The sequence below is a fragment of the Parasteatoda tepidariorum genome, chromosome 2 (genome assembly GCF_043381705.1).
Source record: "Parasteatoda tepidariorum isolate YZ-2023 chromosome 2, CAS_Ptep_4.0, whole genome shotgun sequence".
Taxonomy (NCBI): domain Eukaryota; kingdom Metazoa; phylum Arthropoda; class Arachnida; order Araneae; family Theridiidae; genus Parasteatoda; species Parasteatoda tepidariorum.
Genome location: NC_092205.1, coordinates 67,120,972 through 67,141,599, shown reverse-complemented (window position 1 = coordinate 67,141,599; position 20,628 = coordinate 67,120,972). Strand labels below are relative to the sequence as shown.

The following is a 20,628-nucleotide window of genomic DNA, read 5'->3' as shown; positions in this document are numbered from 1 at the left end:
AAATTCTAAAAAAGGTATTTATCTTTAAAGATGCTGAAATTTTTGACCATCTCTACTTTATTCTTAAACTTTTCTTATGCTAAATTTTAACGGTCAAGAATTCATTATTATTTGCATGGAAGCGATTTTCAATTTTATCTTAATTTAACCAAAATGTTAACACAGGTCTGAAATTTTTAAGAATGCTTAATTTCGCCAAAATGATAAAAATATTTTATCAAACGAATAATTATTATTATTATTGTTTTTTTTAAATTTTTTTTTTACTAATTTGACATTTTATGCAATGCTTGTAATCAAAAAATAATTTTCCTTATTAATTTTTTTATGATCATTTTTATAATTACAATTTTCCATAATGATTTTTTCTCAGTATCATGATTTACCCCTTAATGAAATATAGTAGTTTAGTCTTGGAAATATATAATAGTTTTGCTTATATTTTATGCAATGAAATTATGCAATATAATAAAATTAATCCTTTTAAAAGGAATAAAAATTAAGTGTTTTAAGTTTAAAGATCCAGTTTGACAAATCAGTTTTAAGAATAAAATCATTTATATTTACGTAAGAACATGAAATATGTATGTATGTGTATATATATACATATATACGGCTATTTGTCCTATGAACCCGCTCTCTTAACTGTTCCAGAGTTATAAGAGAGGCAATTTGACAATTTCTTCCTTTTATTATTAAAGATTTTAAGTATTTTTTATTTTTATTTATTAAGTTGGAATATTTTTTATTTTCTGTAGTAAATGTTACAAGCTTTTTGATTGTAGTAAAAATATGGTTATTATTTTATGTTAACATGAATTCACTTACACATATAATAAAATAAAGAATTTGTGTGTGTTTGTATAATGGATTACGTGTACAGTGCAGGCACTAAAAATCTGGCATTCAACGTGAAGCTTGATGATAGTACAATTGTAAACAAATTACGAAGCTCGATTATTGATTTTTTAATTTTCTTTTAGAGACATTTAAAAAATGGAATTTTCTTATTTGTTTAGCAGAAGCCATTGTTTGAAATTAAACTATAGACAAATAAGTTTTGTCATATATTTTAACGGTAATTACCGTTACTGATGTTAACATCAGTGATGTTTGTAAGCTTGTAACTCAAATGAAAAAAAAAAAAATTGTTTATTGCGCTTCTCTGTAATACTTAATTATTTTTTATTCGTTATGTCAAAGGATCTGAATGATCAACGTGGTCGTGGTAGCGCAGGTGGTCTGAAATAACGTGCTTATTTCGCGTGTAGTTGTGTTTTTAAAACATGTTACTATAAAACTAAGTAAGTTAAAGTTAACGGTTTTTGAAAAAAAAAGTTTTTTAAAAGCAAAATTTATGGAAAAATGGTACTAATTCGTTGAAGAGAAAAATAAAAAAACGCCAATATTATTATTGACGCAAATGATAATTAATCTTGGTAATTACTTGAAATTAAAAAATAAAGTATATACTGAAAAGCAAAATTAAAAGAGGTAAAGGAGGTTTGGTAATAGGCATTAATGGCCATTGGAGCTGTTATAATAGGTACTGCTGAAATAAATCTTTTACGGTAACCTCGAAGATATAAGTACAGGGGAAAGTTGCCTGATTGTGGTAAATTTTAAATATCATGAGTAGCTTTGCTGTTTGTTTAATCTAATAACGTAAGGCCACCGGTAAAGACAACGAATAATAAAAAATAAAAAATAAGTAAAAATTAGTATTATTTTAATTTTATTATTTGTGTCGGTATTTTTTTCCAGTTTTTTGTATGATTTTGTAGTCTTGTTCAGCTCTGATTTATTGATTTTTTCTTTTCAGCTCGTACGAATAATGAATATTCAGTTAGTTTGCTAATTAATTAAATTGCTTTGAGTTGTTCTATTATATTCTCTCAATATATAACACCTCTACATGAAATGAAATTAAAAAATTTAAGAGCACAGTAAAGAGAAAAAAACCCCCATTAGTCTCGCTTTTTTTCCTGATAATCAAATTCTCATTCGCAGAGGAAAAATCGTAGGCAGTGAGAATAGTCACTCAGAGATTCGAACGAGAACTTGATTGGTAAAATACTTTATAATAAACCGACGAAACAATCACATCCATTCGGAACAAACGCATCCGCTAATTTTCTCCGGCAGTGAGAATAGCGCTTTAAAACTATGTCGAATAATCTTCGAATGAGTTGAGCTATTTTAGAGCATTAGTGACAAATGTTTTGTTTTTCAGTTTTTAGCTGTTCGAATTTTTGTAAATAAAACATAAAACTGAATATGAAGTCAAGGTGCTTGGGCTATAGTTATTTTATAAGAAAATTAAATGGCCGAAGAAAAATATTTGACCCTTCCAATACTACCGTGCGTATTTATAAAGGTTTTTAAAAAATGGTTTATATTTAAGGGTTTGCTATGCAATTCGTTGTCTCTGGTTGATGGTCTGTTTTATATTTTAGAAAAATAATAAATTGATTCTATAGTTTTATTTTTAAGCCTGTCGACTAGATTAAGGAATTTCGGCTAAGTAATTACTTAAATTAGTGTTATTATTTAAGTTGATGTTAAAATTTACCTTTAAGCACAACAGTTAAAATTCACCTTTAAGCACAACAGTTAAAATTCACCTTTAGGCACAACTTACATGAAATGAAATTTTCAAGAATATCAAGAAATTTTCAAGTAACACGAAGTTTTCAAATGATACTCCTTTGTTAGGGCGAATTAAATAATTAAACGGNTGTCCCTTCCAATACTACCGTGCGTATTTATAAAGGTTTTTAAAAAATGGTTTATATTTAAGGGTTTGCTATGCAATTCGTTGTCTCTGGTTGATGGTCTGTTTCATATTTTAGAAAAATAATAAATTGATTCTATAGTTTTATTTTTAAGCCTGTCGACTAGATTAAGGAATTTCGGCTAAGTAATTATTTAAATTAGTGTTATTATTTAAAAGTTAATTATTTAAGTTGATGTTAATATTTACCTTTAAGCACAACAGTTAAAATTCACCTTTAAGCACAACAGTTAAAATTTACCTTTAAGCACAACTTGCCTAAAATGAAATTTTCAAGAATAACAAGAAATTTTCAAGTAACATGAAGTTTTCAAGTGATACTCCTTTGTTAGGGCGAATTAAATAATTAAATGGATTAAAAAGAAAAAAGAAAAATTATTTTACACCTTCAAATATAGTTTATTAGAATATTTTAATTATTGAAATGTGGTTTAAAAATTTTAAATAAATGAGTTTTTATAAAAAGTTTCAGGTAGACCAAGAAAGAGAGTTAGTTTTAGGTAATTTAAAAAAATTTTTGGAAATTGCAAATTAACAATCCTTTTTATATTCCTAGAAAAAATTATGTCTTAAAAATAACTTTCTATCTCAATATTTCAAAAGTATAAAAAATAACTTTCTATTTTAATCTGATTTTGCAATATTTTGTTAGGACTTAATATTGTTTAGTTTTTTGAGAATCAACCATAAGTGTTTTATCAAAATTAGTTTTAGAGATATTCTATCGTATAACTAAAATAAAAATAAAATAATGGATAAGATTTGTTAGATATTGATGCATGTCCACAACATTGCCTTTATCAAATATGGACATTGAAGTGTTGTTACGTTTCTATAACCTAGTTCTTCAAACTTATTTATTTTTAACAATGCAATTCATTTTGATTGTTCCAAATAACGACATTCTTTTTTGTCTTCACATAAGTGTAATAACTTTTCTCTGCATCATTTTCACTATGTGGGTTATTCTAAGCAAATGTTATCTGATTTTAATTCATCTGTCACCAAGAAAAAAAAGAAAAGAAAAACATTTTTACTTGTTTTACATTTTTAAACAAAAAATAATTGTAAACCTGTTATAAAAATATTGTTTAATTAAATGATTCATGTATTTAAAAAATAAACAATTGGAATATTTTATGCTATAAGTCAATTAAAATAAATTTAAATTTACTGCTGAATTTTAATGTGAAAATTATTTAATTCAGCTTTGGATAAAAATACGTTTAAAGTTTCCTTTAATTTTTAAACTACTTTTATACCTTTCATATGCAAAATGTTTTAATTCAGTTTAATATTTCTTTACTGTAGCTTATGATCTTGTCGAATGGCTGATGGACCGTTTAAATATTGAAGAAACTGGTAAGTAGAATGTTATTTTTTCTTTGTTTCATGAATACTTATTATGCAAATACAGTTTAATCTCCTTGCACTTGGTTTTTCAAATCCTTTGTTATTTTAATTGCATGAGATTTTTATAATATGGTTTCGAAAACTCAGTGATGGGACAGCCCATTAAGGGCCGAAACCAATTGTGCCCATCCCAGTTTTCTTGGCATGGAGCTCTGGGGATGCAGGAGCAGATATTCCGGTTGTGTGGTCTGCTGAAGGCAGAGTCAACCTTGTTTTATTCTATTTTTTAGTCCCCAATCATGCTTGGTACTCTGTCAGGATCCTGATTCCTCTCCCACGCATTTGATTGACCCCTTGACCTGAGGGTCAGAGGGTGAAGGACACTGGAGGTGTCGTCCCCTACATTGGGGGTGGAGCAAAGGACTGTTTCTTATGGGAAAAGAGGATTTTTGAGAGGGCAGATCAGTTTTGAACGCAGGAGAGATTAGCTTTGAACGCAGAAGAGTTGAGTTTCGAGTTGAACTATGCGAGAAAGCATGAGAGAGAAGGGAGCAGCAGCGCTCCGGAATATTATATTCTCCANGAGCAGATATTCCGGTTGTGTGGTCTGCTGAAGGCAGAGTCAACCTTGTTTTATTCTATTTTTTAGTCCCCAAGCATGCTTGGTACTCATTTTATCAATCCACTGAAGGAATGAAAGGCTGAGTCAACCTTGCCCAGTCCAAGGAAAGGACCTGTGGCACAGACGCGCAAAGTGCTACCACTCAGCACCCAGCTTCTAATATGCTTTCTAGTAATATATAAGTGCATTTCCCTTGTGCAAATATGTGTATAGTTGGCAGTTTCAAAAAGGCATCCAATCTAAATATTTTTTCTACATTAAAATCATTTTATTACTTACTTATTTTTTCTATATATTTATAGAAAATTAGTCACAAAGTTTCATCACTTAATTTAATATATTAACCCATAATTTGATATATTAACCCTCAACTTACCTTCAGTGAAAAACAGTGAGTTATTGATTTTAAATATTTTGGTTGTCCACTTCATACTTGCTAATGAAAAAGTGAGTAATTCGTGTTGAAGTTCGCTTAATTATTCCCTCATAGTGATTATATTGTATGATAGAACAGGATTTCACTGAAAGAATGGAAAATTTTAATTCTAAATGAAAAAGATTTTCTTTTATATATAACTTGAGTGTCTCATATTTGTTGTTTTAAGTCCAAGCCCAACCCATAAACCTATTTTTATTTTATAACCGTCGTTGAGCAGCTGACCCAATTTTATGGGTTTGCGACTACTAATGTTCAACTTCGTAACCTTGTAATTTTGAATCCAATCCAGAAGACAAGGGAACTCCTGGATCGAGTATTGGGAGAAATTTGCCTTAGTGGAGGACTTTTTGATGGAGCTAACCCAGATTTGCGTTATTTGGAGAAGAAGACCACGAGAACCTCCCATGGGTAGCCTGATGGCAAAGGGACTCTAACCCATGATCCGTCTGCCACTGAGGATATTTTCTGTCAGTACTGTAGTCGGTGCAAGCTGGATGCGGAATTCGTATTGACTGGGATTCGGACCTGTTTCGCCTCGTTGGAAGGTGATCCCTCTATCCCCTGAGCCATCATGGCTCACATAAACGTATTTGTAGTTGAACTAGAAGGGAACTTGCACTTAAAAATAAATGTTTTGGAGAAACCCAAGGCTCACTCTGTGCTGTTGTGTAATGATGATGCACTGCACAGTACACAGAAACATCTTATTGCCTGCTATGGTGTTTTTCAATAAAAATGCTTTTAGCATTATATTAAGCAGTTTAAAAATGAAGCTTATCATTATATCACCTCAAACTGCTACAGTAAATAAATGTTTCCTTAAAATATTATTATAAAAATTTGACTTGGCATAAGAAGGCTAATTTTATTTAACATATAAAGTTATTATATATACTTTTAATTATCAATATCTGTAAAAGGCAGCCCACTTTAAACAATCTTCTAAGGATATTGTATATTTTTTTAGTATGCAATAGTATAAAAATTAACATTCAACAATTTTTTTTTAGATTTTAATGTGTATTTTTTTAAAATAAGTTGCCATTTATGTTTTTGTTATCGTTTGTAGTAGTTTAAGAGAAAATATATTAATTCCTTTAAAGTCTCTGTTTATCCTTTAACAGAAGCAGTTCATTTAGCCAATCAATTATGCCAACACGGCTACTTTTTCCCAGTGAGCGATTCTAGGTCTCTAGCAATTAAAGATGACGGTTCTCTATACAGGTTTCAAGTAAGTTTGACAATATTCTCATAATTTTTTTAAATAACATTATTTCAAACTAATTTTAAATTTTTCTTTAAGAATTTTTTTTTTTTTTTAATGTTGTGTTTAACTTAACACTTTACTTATTTGTTGCTTACATCTTTTTGATTAAATTTTCTTTTTTTATGAATTTTTAAATTTAAAGTTTTTGTTTGAAGGGGTGAACTATTTTTAGAGTAATTTGAATAATTCGGTTGTATTAAATTAAAGTAATCATTAATAAGTTAATAATCTGTTTTTGTATATGAAAAATGAAAGATATCTATTACTTTATAATGTGCTTATATTTTCTCCTTATATTGTCTTAGCCTTAAGTTAATTTATAGTTATTATTGTTTAAATATTTAGAAACTAAATTTAATAATCTGTTATAAACTAAATATGCAATAATGTTTTCTCTGTTTCATTTAGTTTTAAGTGTAATTCATAGTTTCTTACTTCTAAAAATTTATACTTTTTTAGGCTCCTTATTTTTGGCCTTCTCATCATCAACCTGATAATACTGACTATGGTAAGAATAGATGTGTTTAAAATGAAATTTATTTTAAAGATCTGAATTATGGCTGTTTTTCGAAGGCTCTGTCGTCATATAAAATGATTTTTGCGAATAATATGCTATTTTCTAAACTGCTGTGAGTTTGCTACAGTTACTCATGACTGTTAGGACAAGTTTAACCTATCTGAAGCCAGCGTTCTCTCAGTGCTACTTCTAACTTTTACTTGACTGTATTTATGTCTAAGAAATATTTTTTCATTTTTTTTATTCAATAAAATAGCAGTGTTCCGTAGGAATGTTCCATTTAGTACAAAGATTGGTTTGACATTTGCATTACTTTCTTTTATTCTTAATTGTTTTAAGTTTTAAACTGAATTATAAAGTTCTTTAGTGCAAAATCTGAAATTAGAAAAAAATGCTTTAAGGTATCTGACTAGTGTTAAAGCATGATTTTGTGTAAAAGTTTTGAAATAGAATTTATTATAAATCTAGAATTCCTGTACTTTTAACATTCTAAAAATACTTTACTTTACTTTTGTTTGTACTCCTATTATTTAAAAAGTTATAGCAGTTTTTGTGCAAGGTCTTAACAGTAGAAAGACTAGTGATTATAGCTTTACATGTGTTTGTCTCAAAATTAGATTTTTTCACATTTTACACCACCTTAAGCACGTTGTCTCATGTTGTTTTTAAAATAATTGTTTACACTTTTATTTACACATTTGTTTTACACGTAATAAAACAAGTAAACTAGTTTCTTAAAATTTTATATTACTATTTAAAAAATATTTGTGAGTTCAATTTCTGTCCTCTGTTGAGCTAAAACTGTTAGAAGAAGTTAACATAGCGGTTTGCTACTTATCAGCACGGTTCGCTACTTATCAGCTACCTTAGGCACGTTGTCTCATGTTGTTTTTAAAATAATTGTTTAAAATTTTATTTACACATTTGTTTTACACGTAATAAAACAAGTAAGCTAGTTTTTAAAGTTTTATATTACTATTTAAAAAAAATTTGTGAGTTCAATTTCTATCCTCTGTTCAGCTAAAACTGTTAGAAGAAGTTAACATAGTGGTTTGCTACCTATCGCCTATATTATCTACTTCTGCTGGTTCATTGTTAAGTTGGTGATTTTTTTTGTATTGACCATTAGTCAGAGTATTGCTGTTTGTTATTACCTTGGCCCCATTCAGTTAAAGGCAAAGTCAGGTTTCTTTTCTACTTTTACTATCAGTTCTTTTTAAACAGAATATAGAAGTCTGGATGGGTTTCATTTCAATTAGAAAACAATTTTTTTAATTTCACTATAAACAAGATTTTGTGGAGAAGGACTCAAATGTGTTTTTTCTTGTTGATTTCTGTGAGGAAAAACTAACGCCGAAATAAACTATTTATTAAAAACTTTAAAATAAAAACAGGCCTAGAACGTACTTGAACTTCCAAAATAGCTTGGAAAAGGAACTATGCTTCCTGAAGCTCACAAAAAAGCTAAAGTAATAAAAATAAAATAAAACCTTGAAGAATTTGACGATTGAATTCGATGGTAAACACACTATACGAAATCGCTAATCCTACTGACAAGCAGACAAAATATTCTTGTTAGCAAGAGTTTCAGAATGCATGCATTATAAAGCAACAAATAACAAAGAAGAAAAGATTAAATTATTCATCTATGGCTGAACAATTTCATTATTTGTTGGTTGCTACAAAATTATTGTTTTAGTTCTTATTGAATAAATATAGCCATGCCTCCATACAAACAATCAAAAGAAAGCTATCCATTTTTGATTCTACTATAGACTATGGCATGGTGCGTAGTATTTTAAAAAAGTGCTTAAAGATGTTTATTTTCGATTTTCGTTATTTAAAAGCCCTTAAAGGTGCTTTTTTCATTGGGTGTTTTTAAATAGTGCTTCATTTTCCCTTTTCGAAAATGATATCTTTTTCTTTACCATGTCAATTTTTGTCACATATTATGCAAAAGCGTGCTTTTAATATTGTTCTATTCAATGCTTTCACAATTCATTAAACCACAATCTATTTCGGCATACTGTCGGTCCATAACGTAAGAAAGCGCCAATCATTTTACATGTTTGTTGCAGTACTTGCGAGTTCATATGTGCATATATACTGAGATGGGTTCAGTGAGATTATTGCACTCTCATTTGCAACTCTGCTGCATTTTGCTAGATATTCTAAATTTCAGACTTCATTTTCCACTCTGATATCGAACCGAAATACCTCTTGATCATTTTATAATGGCTAATATAATCAAGAAGAGTTCTTTGTCAGAAAATAGTTATTTTATCATGATCATGTAAAGTCTTGGAAAATTATTTTCCATTTTGTATATAGTGCTTAAAAAGTACTTAAAAGGTGCTTATTTTTTGTTGAATAATTTGACTATGCACCCTGTATGATTTTTGTAGTGAATGTATGTAGAATGTTATGTTTGTTCAAACACAAGTAATGCTCCAAAATATTATTTTTCAAACTGCTTGTTTAATTCAAAGGGCTCTCAAATCCAATTTTTATAAATATAAATTTTTTTGTTTAATTGTTTAGTTGTTAACCTATTCTGTATTTATTTATATCTTTTATTTTAAATATGTTCTAAAATCTTTACTTATGTGTTTAGATTAAACAATTATTTATGCAAATGCTTTTGAATCTGTATTTGAATAAAATATTTAAGTAAAATATTTAAATAAAATATTTAAATAAAAAGAAATCAAATTTGTTTGTTTCATGAAATCGTTGTTAAAAGCTGTGCACAGTTTATGATTTTTTCCCTTTTCTATTTGTAAATTACTTCATAATTACTTGATACATTTGCTTTTATGAACTTGTTCTTTTGTCTTATTATTTTTAGCTATATATTTACTAAAAAGATCAATGAAGAACAAGCAAAAACATGGACTAGAAGAATATGAACAAGTAAACCTATTTTGAGATTTTTTTTTTGTTGCTTCTATAACCCTTCTTCGTATTATTTTAATTGCTTCAAGCTAGTTTATTGTTTTATGCATAAAATGTTAAAGTGCGTTTGAAATTTATTTCTATAAACATATAAAAATGTTTTTTTTTTTAAATTTTTTATTTAGGACTGAAATATATATCTGATAATGTGTGTCAGCTACTCAGGGAAAAAATAGTTTTAAGTTTTATCTGTTATTACTTTATGCAAGGGAAATTATTTTTGTTACATTGAAGGCCCATTTATTTTGTTTAAAAATTTGTTTTTGAAATAATTTTTTGATTATAGATGACTGGTTATTAAAATTATTGATTCTATAACTTTTTATACTTTTATAACTTATATGACTTTTATTATAAAACTTTTTTGGTACTTCCCAGTTTTCTAAAACCATTTTATGTAATTTTTATTTATTTTTTAGTTTTACTCTATTTTAGTTCTGTGAAATGTATTATGTTTAACTAAATGTGTTCGATTTTTATTCTATTTATTGTAAATTTTAGGGGATAATATATCTTTCTCAACTCAAATAAATGTTTTGTATTTTAGGAGGCCTTGGCTCGCCTGAAAAAACTTCTTTGTCATAAATGGGATTTTATAACTTTGCAAGCCGAAGAACAAGTTAAGTAAGTATATTTTTATTGAGTGATTTTAATATCCATATTTGAAGAAATAATTAAAATTTACTGCTTTTTCAAAATATTTTTAGAACTATATTAATAAATAGCTATCAATAAAATTTGTTTTGTTAAGATTTATTTTGTTAACTATGTAATATTTTTCTATTTGTCAAATATCAATGATGAATTGAATTCTGCATTAAGGATAATAGAAATTATTTAAAATATAACTTTTTAAACTAAAATGTTTTCTTTAATCATTATTTAATCTTCATAATTTCATTCTCAACTATTTTTCTATTTTTTAAAAGTTTATAGATTTAAATACAGAATCTATAATTTAATCAATTATTGGAATGTCGAAAATCATCTAAATTATACAGATATTTTTAGCCTATAAAAGTCATCTAAAGTGTAGAGATTTTTTGAGTCTAATAAACTTTTGCTAATGATTTCAATCACGACTAATTTTCTACATTATAATAATTCAATTTATATACTGAATGTATTGTTAAATACATTGTTTTCAGGATATTTTATTTATGTAAAAATATTTTACTCATATTTTTTTTATATTTTTATTCTTGCTATAAATATTTTTCCTTGAAGTCATCTGGAATTTCAAGAACAATTTATATACATATGGCTTTACTTTTTGTGCCAAGAGTGAACCACAGCATTTATTTATTTTTATTTATTTATATTTATTTATTTTTATTTTTTTTTGTTTTACTTCAGTCAAAAATACTTATATCAAATATACTCTTTACACAAAGTTCATTTAAATTGATAAGACTTTTTTTCTTAGATTTTGATGGTCAAAATTTAAGAAAACTCTGAAATATATATTTCTTTGATTGTTCAATGTTGGAATAATTGTTAATAATGCCAATTAATGTGTTTTAATTTGTTTATGTAGTTTATCAAAGGAAAGAAAAAAAGGGGATAAATTGATTTTGGACAGTCAAGAAAAGTCATATTGGCGCGTGCATAGGCCTCCAGTAAGTAAAAATTTTTTCTTCTATTATTAAGTTTCAAAAATATTTTATAAATTAAGTGTCACAAAATATTTTTTAAATATTTTTTTATGATTGAAGAAATAGCTGAATATATTTTAAAAAAAGCTTTTGTATCATGTATTGTGTTATTGAAAAGGAATGGAATACCTTGAAAACTTTTTAAGGTAATTGAAAAATTTTTGCTCACAATTATAAAATTTGTTTGTCCAAAGGTAATTCCATGCAAAAATAATTTTTATTAGATATTTATTTTATTATTGTTTTATTTAATAATGGTCCAAACAATTTTGAATTGTGAGGTATACTTTTTTTCATCATTTTAAAAAATATAATTTTCCATGTCAAAATACGAAATTCAAGCAAAATCGGTCAAATAGTTCCTTAGTAATCAAATTTTAAATGTCTGACTTCTTTGAAATTTTATTTCTCAGGAACTATTCAACCGATTTTTTCAAAATTTTGTATTTTGCCATGTAATATTATATTCTTTAAAATAATAGGGAAAATTGTATACCTTACAATTCAAAATTTTTTCGTTCATTATTAATTAAAAGAATAAATGTTTACAAAAAATATTTTTTTTGCATGGAATTAACTTTGGACAAGCATATTTTATGATTGTGAGCAGGAATGTTTCAATTCGCTTAAAAAGTTCTCGAGGTATAGAGAAATACGCAAAAAGTAAAATTAACATATTTTACTTTTTGCGTATTTCTCTATAATACGCAAAAGGGTCCAAATTTTGGAGTACTCTCCTGGCCAAACTATGGAGACCATATTTCTCAGATTGTGGCTACTCCCTATATTTTGGGGGGTCAGAAATCTGAATTTTCAAAAAAGGGTATGTTTTTTTAGAGAAGGTGCGTTTTTGTGTCTGATTTTGAACTTAAAATATTGTCTGCTCTTATTAATTAGCATATTTGAGGTTACCCCCTCAAGCTATTAAGATTGAGTACTAGAACAACAAGAAGATCCGATCATTATATCAAAAGTTATTCAAGATGGTCCTTTCTTTTGGCACACTGTACATACTTTTAAGTACATTATTTGAAGTGAAGATTTATTTATTTGTGCAGTAAATGTTGTTTACAACAAATGAAGTTCTACTTCTTACCCATAAATAGTATTTTCTTTTCTTTTTCAAATTAAGCTGTATTTTCACATCTTTTCTCTTATTCTATGTAACCCACTTAAAATGTCAACTCAAATGTTAAACGTGTTTTTAATAAAGTGTGTATTGTATTTTAGAAATTGTGTCTTAGGAGATTCTAAATTATTCTTAAATCTTAAATATACTTCCTATCAAATAAAATGTGTTTTATGGCTAAAACCAACAACTTTCTTCCATATTTGCAGCAAGTCAGGACTTAATAAAAGTAAATTTTTTCTAACAGATAATTAAAAAAAAAAGAATGCTACCCTAATGTTAGCTACATTTTGTTGGTTTGAAATTGCTGATGTTGAGATTCATTACATTTGTCAATACGTTACTTATTGCTTGATTTTGTTTAAACTATTTTGTATATTAAAAAGGTTTTAAATCATATTTCTCTATGCTCTGTTAGTGATTATTCATTGGAATTAAATAATGGAAAGTTTATTGATACAACTACACTACTGGCCATTAACATTGCTACACCAGGAAGGAATACGAATAATGCGGCTTCAACGTTATGCCAATTTTTCTCGACCGTAGCGTCTGACGAGTGGTAGCGTGCCAGTCATTCAGCATGGTACCATCATAGTACCATCATAGCCAAAGCCATGGTAGCCGTGCTAACAGTCCGTGCTGCTGCAAACGTTGTCGAACTGTTTCTGCAGACACTTGTTGTCTTGTAAATGACTCCATTTGTTGACTCAGGGTTTGTGACGCAGCTGTACAATCCCTTAAGGTCATGTGGATAACATGTCTGTCTTCTCAGCTGTTAGTGATGGGGGGCCGCTGAGATCCTGCACAGCGTTCCATATGACCGTCATGAACCCATCAATTCCATATTCTGCTAACAGTCATGGGATCTCGACCAAAGCAAGCAGCAATACTTCGGTATAATAGACTGCAATTCCAGCAGGCCACAATTCGACCTTTATCAAACTCAGACACTTTCTGGTAGGCATTTCTCCTTACAAGAAACATAAAAACTTTTTTACCCAAGAACTACGCTCAAATTCAATTTCTGTATGAGAAACTTACTGTCAAATCTCTTTTATACACAATGTAGGTGTTGCTACCACCGCCTGCTTTGCATGAATGCGCTGATAAGTTATTCATGCTTTACCTGTCCTGCAAATTTCACGTTCATGCTGTGTCGCCTTCCTGGTGTAGCAATTTTAATGTCCAGTAGTGTAATTAAATAGTTGTACTCAACCACTAAAAACTAAGATGTATAAAAGAAAATATTTTATTTACTTTTCTAACCAAATATTTCAAAATTAATTTCTACCATAAAATATCAGTCTGAGAAACTAAACTATTGCATACAGAATATTTCTTTGAATAATTGTAGTTTCGATGTTTTTAATTGTGATATTTATTCATAAAGTTACTACAAAAACATGGACACTACAGTCTTTATTCTAAATTGTTTGGTTTTCTTATCCACTTACTATTTTAAAATTTCCTTATTTTATTTTTAAACGTTATTTAACTGCAACATATTCATTGTTTATACATATGAATTTAAAGGAAAAAAAACACCTTTGATAGAAAATATATTGAGCTAGTTATTCTGAGAAGTAATTTACTTTTAGTTTAAGAAAAGAAATGCAACTCCACTTTTTTATTGATTTTTTATAAATTTATTTTAAATTTATTTATAGAAATATTTCTTTAAAATTTATTCCTACACTCAAAATATATACATGTTTATAGATAATGCTTAGATAGAGATAACTGACATTTTAAAGTTAATAAAAAATTAAACTTGAAATGAAGCATTTGATTGATTTTTTGGAACATTACAATTCATAGATTTTGTTTTGTTAAATGAAAAATTGTTTGGTGAAAATTAAAATTTTGATCATAATTTAATTTAATAAAATAATGAAAATAATTAAAAAAATATTGTTTACAACAGCATCAGTGATAGGTTTATAAACTTTTGTATTTATTTACATCTAGATACACTTATTCTATGCAATTGATTCACTTTTTATTTTCTTTTATTTCATATAGAGTTTATATTTGAAATGTATCAGTAAGTAATGCATAATTTAAATGCAATAAAAGATTAATAAACTTTTAATCAACTAATTATTGAAATAAAGTATTTGTATTTTACAGCCAGGTACTCCTAGTTGTCTTGAAAAAACTCCATTAGCAAGCAGAAAGGTAAAGAAAAAAACTCTTGAAGATTTAAGGCGAGAAGTAAGTATAACTAGGACAGCTTTGATATATGATAGTATTATTAATTACAATAGAATGAGTTTTTGATTTCTTATTTAATGTTTAATGTAATTCACACTAATGTTAATTTACAGAAAGCCTTGTTACTCAAAAGTTTGAACAAACCACGGGTCAAACCTTCTCAAATCGTTGAAAGGTATTATTAATATTTCTGATTTCCACTTTGATGTAATTTATTTATTTGTTGATTAGGATAATGTGTAAGCTATATTATTTTAATGGACTTAAATTTACTTTTCCTTGTATAAAAGTTTTAAAGTGATTAAATTCTTTTGCTAATACTTTAAATGTTAATTAAAATTTGTGTATTTTTGTTAGTAAGATAGTAACACTTCATGTTACAAGTTCATTTAGTTCTACTTAGTTTTAAGTGCTTTTTAAGTTGTGATTGTTCTATGATTTAAATCTGTAGTAAATTTAGTACTGTGTACTTACCAGTAATCTACACTTACCAGAATAATGCTGTTGTAAAATTTTTTGATCAACATTATTTTAAAGATTAATTATCTATATTTTTGTGCTCATTATACCGTCAAAGTTTGTTGAACACTAAAGTATTTTTTAACGATACACTCAAATAATTTACTGTAATACAGTGTCTGCTGCCTATTCAAATTACTTCCGTTCCAAGAACTCTTGATTTTATGAACCATATCGTAGTATCTACGGTTGGAAAAAAAATTATTACTACAGTTATATTTCATTTTGATTGAATCTACCTCTGTCTTTTAATTAGACATGAGTTACAGTTTTTAATTTAGAGAAGTAGTTTAAAATATAAGTATATTTATTTGATTAGCAAAATTTAAAATTACATTAAACATGGTTTAAATGTTTCTGAAAGTTTTTGAAACTGCCAATCTCTTTTTAAAATTCATTTTAAAATATAAAGTGCTTTCCTGACATTCACTGTCCATAGTTTTGACTTATATTGACTATTAGAATGAGTGATGATCATTGATATTGAATGATGATAAGCATTCCATAACATCAAAATTTTCCCTGTTTTATAACTTTTTAAGACTTAATGACTTTTAATTTTCGGAAGAAGGATAATTAACTCCTGTTACTTTATTCTTCTTGTTTGTTGGAGTCAGAATGAAATTTGTTATTTGTATGCTTTCAAAACTTGAGAATATAGCAAGTTTTATCTATTCAGACTAGAAAATGCAGTGAGTTCTTTATTTTTTAAAGATAAGCTCTTCATAAACTTCATTTTTCAAAACAACAATTAGGAATTTATTAAGCATTCTTTAATATTGAAATGCTTTTGTTCTTGCATATTTTATTTTAAAAAGTGACTGATTTTGTAATCAAGTAATTTTATTATTGGTGAACATCATCATCACCATCATCAATGGCTCGACAGCCCAGGGTGGGCCTTATCCTTCCGAAGAAGTTTTTTCCAGGCTAACCTTTTTCCTGCTAGATTATTGGTGGTCACTGTATCTAAAAATAAAATTTTCCTTATCTCCAAATATTCATATAGTTTTCTATTAAAAAGTATAAGTTTTGTTTTAATTGAAATTTGTTCTTTGCTTAAAAAATAGTGTAAATATTTTTCTAATATTTTATAATACTTTACAATCTTTTTATATTTTATTAATAATACAATCCATTTTGTAACTAACCTAATATTTTAAGACAATAATTGTTGATTTAATTTTTCTGCGATTTGGTAAAATGTATTTTTACACCTTGAATTTTATTTAATGAATTATTTTTAAAATTGATTCAACCTTTTCACAGATGCCTCTTATTTTATATTTTACACATTTTCTATATAACATCTTATCTAAATTCTATTAATTTAAGTATGAAGTTGAAAACCTGTTGTAAAGTTCAGTAAAAAAATAATCCCAGTAGTATAATTAAAGGGTTAATTAAGCCAATGAAAAAAATTATTGTGATCTTATTTAAGGGTAACAATGAAATATTATTGTAGTATGTTATTATTGCTTATTTTTTGAGATGATTAAAAATTCATTTTAGATATTTTAATTTATTAATGCTTAAATTTTATTTTATAAATGTTTCTTTTATTTTCTTTGGGAGAAAAATTGTTCAATATTTTGATTGTCAGATGCTCCATATTTTGAAATTTTATTTATTTTTTATACCTTTCCTCTTCCTTGTGACTTTGATCGATGCATTCAATTGTGGATATCTCAAAGTCAAAGGAATGCAAAAAATATTGTGTATGAATAGTTTTTGAGTTAATAAGGGCATATAAAATTAAACAATTCATGTAACAATACCAGACACAGAAAAACTGTTTAAAATTAATTGTGTTGAATTAAAAAAAATTATACTAAACTTACTTTGCTAGAATTATTTAAAATAAAGTCTAAAATAAAATTTATTGACATTATCATTGGTGACATCTTTTTTTAAATCCTTTTTCAACCATTTTTTTGTTGTTGTTGTCTATTTTGGCAACCCTGAGTTGAAACTTGCTCTAGAATGGTAACAAAACAATTGACCCTGTATTCTTACTTAAATTGGTTACCATTAGTACTGTAGGCAAATGGCAAAAGGAAACTTATCCTACATGAAAGCTACTAATGGTATTAGTGTCATAAATTTTCATCAAGCTCTCATGCACTGATTTTTATTAATTAACTGTATTACTGATTCCATGCTACAAGCATGAAAGCCATCTTGTTGGAAAATTGAGGGAAAAAAAAGAACTGTTTAGTATTCAGTAGCTGAGCAGATTTTAAAATTAACCAGTTTCAGTCATTATCCACGTTTATGCACCATCTAAAATCTGTTTGCCTTTATTTTTTAATTTTAATTTGCTATTTTAAATTTTATTTTATTAAGTATTTCAGAAAAATATTTATGAATGAAAAACTCTGCTTGGTTTCTCTTTCCAACTACCGAAACTACTTACTCAATTCTTTTCAGTTCACTTCTTGTTTATCTTTTATTAATTTCTTTTAGTATCCCAGTTTTAATATTTTATTTCAAATACATTCCTGCTAGCTATAACTGGTCAACACCATAACTGCTGTTATTCCATTCAAGTGATCAGATGCTCTTATCACAATTGTTCTTGATCTTTTTGAGAGATACTAAAGGGAGCAATAATTTCTCAAAATATGCCTTTATTTGCTTGGTCATAGCTTGGAGAGTTGATTTTTTGGAACAAATTAATTTCTTATTTCAAAATTCATTGTACATAACCAACTTTTTAAAAATTTATATTACCACGAAATCAGTTTTAATGTTTATAATGTAGAATTTTAAAAAACATACTCTGTTTTACTTCTCACACATTGCTACAGTAGTAAAAAAAATTCCTTTGAAATAAATACAATAATGTATATAACTTTTGTGTATATTGTTTGTTTATACAGATTAATTTTTTTTCAAAGACTTAGTTTAAATTCATCTCTTACAGGTTATCCATAATAATTATATTTCTATAGTATTATGAAAATTTTATCTTTTTTTTGTTGAAGTGATTTATTTATTTGTATTGCAAGTAAAGCAAGAATCAAAGATAAACCTTGGCTTAATTGTCTAGGATGGAGATTAGCTAAAAGGCAAAATTAAAGGGCTCCATTGGCCACATGGTGACTAAATATAATAAATGTGCATTAAAAATTTGCCAATTGCCGCAGGTTTTCCATTTTTTTATATTAAAAATGTACACCATGTATTTTTTATTAATATTTTTTAATAAATATCTAATTATAAGGAATATTTTGTACTATTTTGAGAATTACTTTATTTTATGCCTGTTTATTAGCATTTTTCCTTATTTTAGAAATGAATCTTGTAATCTTTTCAATATTTTGAGAAATGCTTTTAAAGAAGGGTGTTACTTTATTAATATCAACAGTTTTTTTTTAATTGTTTAAAATTTTTATCATTTGAAAACATGGCCACATGTTTTAAAAAGTAGCCTTTGTTAAAAATGCTAGAAATGGCTACTTGTCTGTAGCAAAATATCCTAATTTTGAATTATCTATCCATTACAATTTATGGATTACCTATCCTAATCAGTCAACACCAGAAGAATCTCCCATATTTCTACTTTTATATGCCTAAAACTAGTTCCAACTAGCTTGTATGAAGCCCAAAATTATGTTATCTATGCTTTTATAGCTATATATTAATAGGTAATACATAAATAACCCTTGCTCGATATTTTGTACTATATTAAGATAATTGTAATGTATTTTTAAGATTAAGAGCCATTGTAGAGTACACGCTTTCTCAGTATAATAATGTGTAATGTAAAAATCGGTTTTGGGTTTAAATCAACTAGAACTGCTTATACCCAGTTAGCTAAATAAAGGTGGAATCATTAAAGATTTTTCAAGCTTTAACAGAGAGGGATTAGTAATTCCCAACTAAAAGGTTAAACATGGGTTTATTTAGGTTTGTTTGTTCCCTAGTATATGCTGATCATTACTTTTCCAAAATTATACTCATGAGTGCCTTTTTTTTAGTCTTCTAAATCACTGTCAAGAATACATCGAATTTGACTCCTTTATTGTTGGTGTGTTGCCTTCTAATCCTTGGATAAGTGAAGATCCCACACTATGGACACTCAATAACCGAGAGTAAATAATTCTATATTTTAATATTGATTATAAATATTGTTTGTAATCATTTACATTTCCAAATATTCTTATTTATATTTAAAAAAATTGCCAAATCGCATATGTTAATTTTACTGTTCACTGTAATGTTGTGGTTGCTACAGCCAACTTTTGATACTTCAATTATTTTTTAAATGTGGTTTTTAATTGTGCAGAAAGTACTATTGCTACGAAAATGAAATTGTATGCAGCTTTATGTTTGTGTAAATTTAACTATTTACTGTGTAAATGTAACAGATTTTTTTTCATATTTTAATTTAGTGGTTCACTCTGGTTTTTCTGGACAAGCGCTAATATACTTCAAATTGATTTTAAAAAAAAGTTGATTTTAAATATGCGAATGCTATTTTCTCTTGCTATGAAATCAATAACGTTTTTACATGTATTTAGCAATTTATTTTTCTGTTATGGTTAATATGAGAAACTGTTTGTATAATAGCAGTTAAAAATAAAATATACTGTTACCTAACTTTAAATAAAATGTAGATTACAAGTTTAAAAACAGTATTGAGTTCTTCTATGAAATAATATATATTTTTTCATAAGCAATGACTTTTTTAATGCATTAAATGTTACCATTTTAATTTTAATGTCGAAATTTTAATGTTTCTATATAATTAATGTTGCTCTTTTAATTTTTATTAATTTTGGATTGAATATAATACTACTTGAACCGGTTTAACTTGATTGATCTTAAAAAATTAAAGTATATTTTAGTAGTGAAAATTGTTCTTGTTTTTAAGATAATTATCTTCTATTCTTCCTTTCAAAATTTTTTAAGATATTAATTAATGAGATTTTCTTAGTATCTTTTAACCAATGTTCTCAAACTATGGGGGTGAGAACTCCAAGAGAGGCACAAGCATAATGAAAGAGTGATGCTATTTATTTAAATAAACGTGCAAAATATACAAAAGTCTTATACGAAAACTCCGATTCAGGAAAACAGGATTGATTGTTGGTTTAAAACTTATTTTGGAAGAGTGTTTTCATAATGTAGTGCATTTCAAAGTGTAATCTGATTT

General features: G+C 27.0%; 1 protein-coding gene across 6 annotated transcripts in view; it reads left to right on the top strand.

Annotated features, from left to right (window-relative positions):
* LOC107452726 (regulator of G-protein signaling 7) overlaps positions 1–20,628 on the top strand; it is a 97,730-nt gene that overhangs the window by 58,740 nt on the left and 18,362 nt on the right. For 2 of the 6 annotated variants that reach the window (XM_071177685.1, XM_016069294.3), the window contains exons 4-12: positions 4,106–4,156; positions 6,333–6,439; positions 6,935–6,983; positions 9,841–9,905; positions 10,495–10,571; positions 11,485–11,566; positions 14,865–14,948; positions 15,062–15,123; positions 19,451–19,564. In XM_071177685.1, the coding sequence (XP_071033786.1) occupies positions 4,106–4,156; positions 6,333–6,439; positions 6,935–6,983; positions 9,841–9,905; positions 10,495–10,571; positions 11,485–11,566; positions 14,865–14,948; positions 15,062–15,123; positions 19,451–19,564 (691 nt within the window). Of the gene's footprint in view, positions 1–2,230; positions 2,362–4,105; positions 4,157–6,311; positions 6,440–6,934; positions 6,984–9,840; positions 9,906–10,494; positions 10,572–11,484; positions 11,567–14,864; positions 14,949–15,061; positions 15,124–19,450; positions 19,565–20,628 lie in introns of those variants that run through there. The other 4 variants (XM_071177684.1, XM_016069293.3, XM_043050803.2 and 1 more) reach the window with 3 other exon arrangements.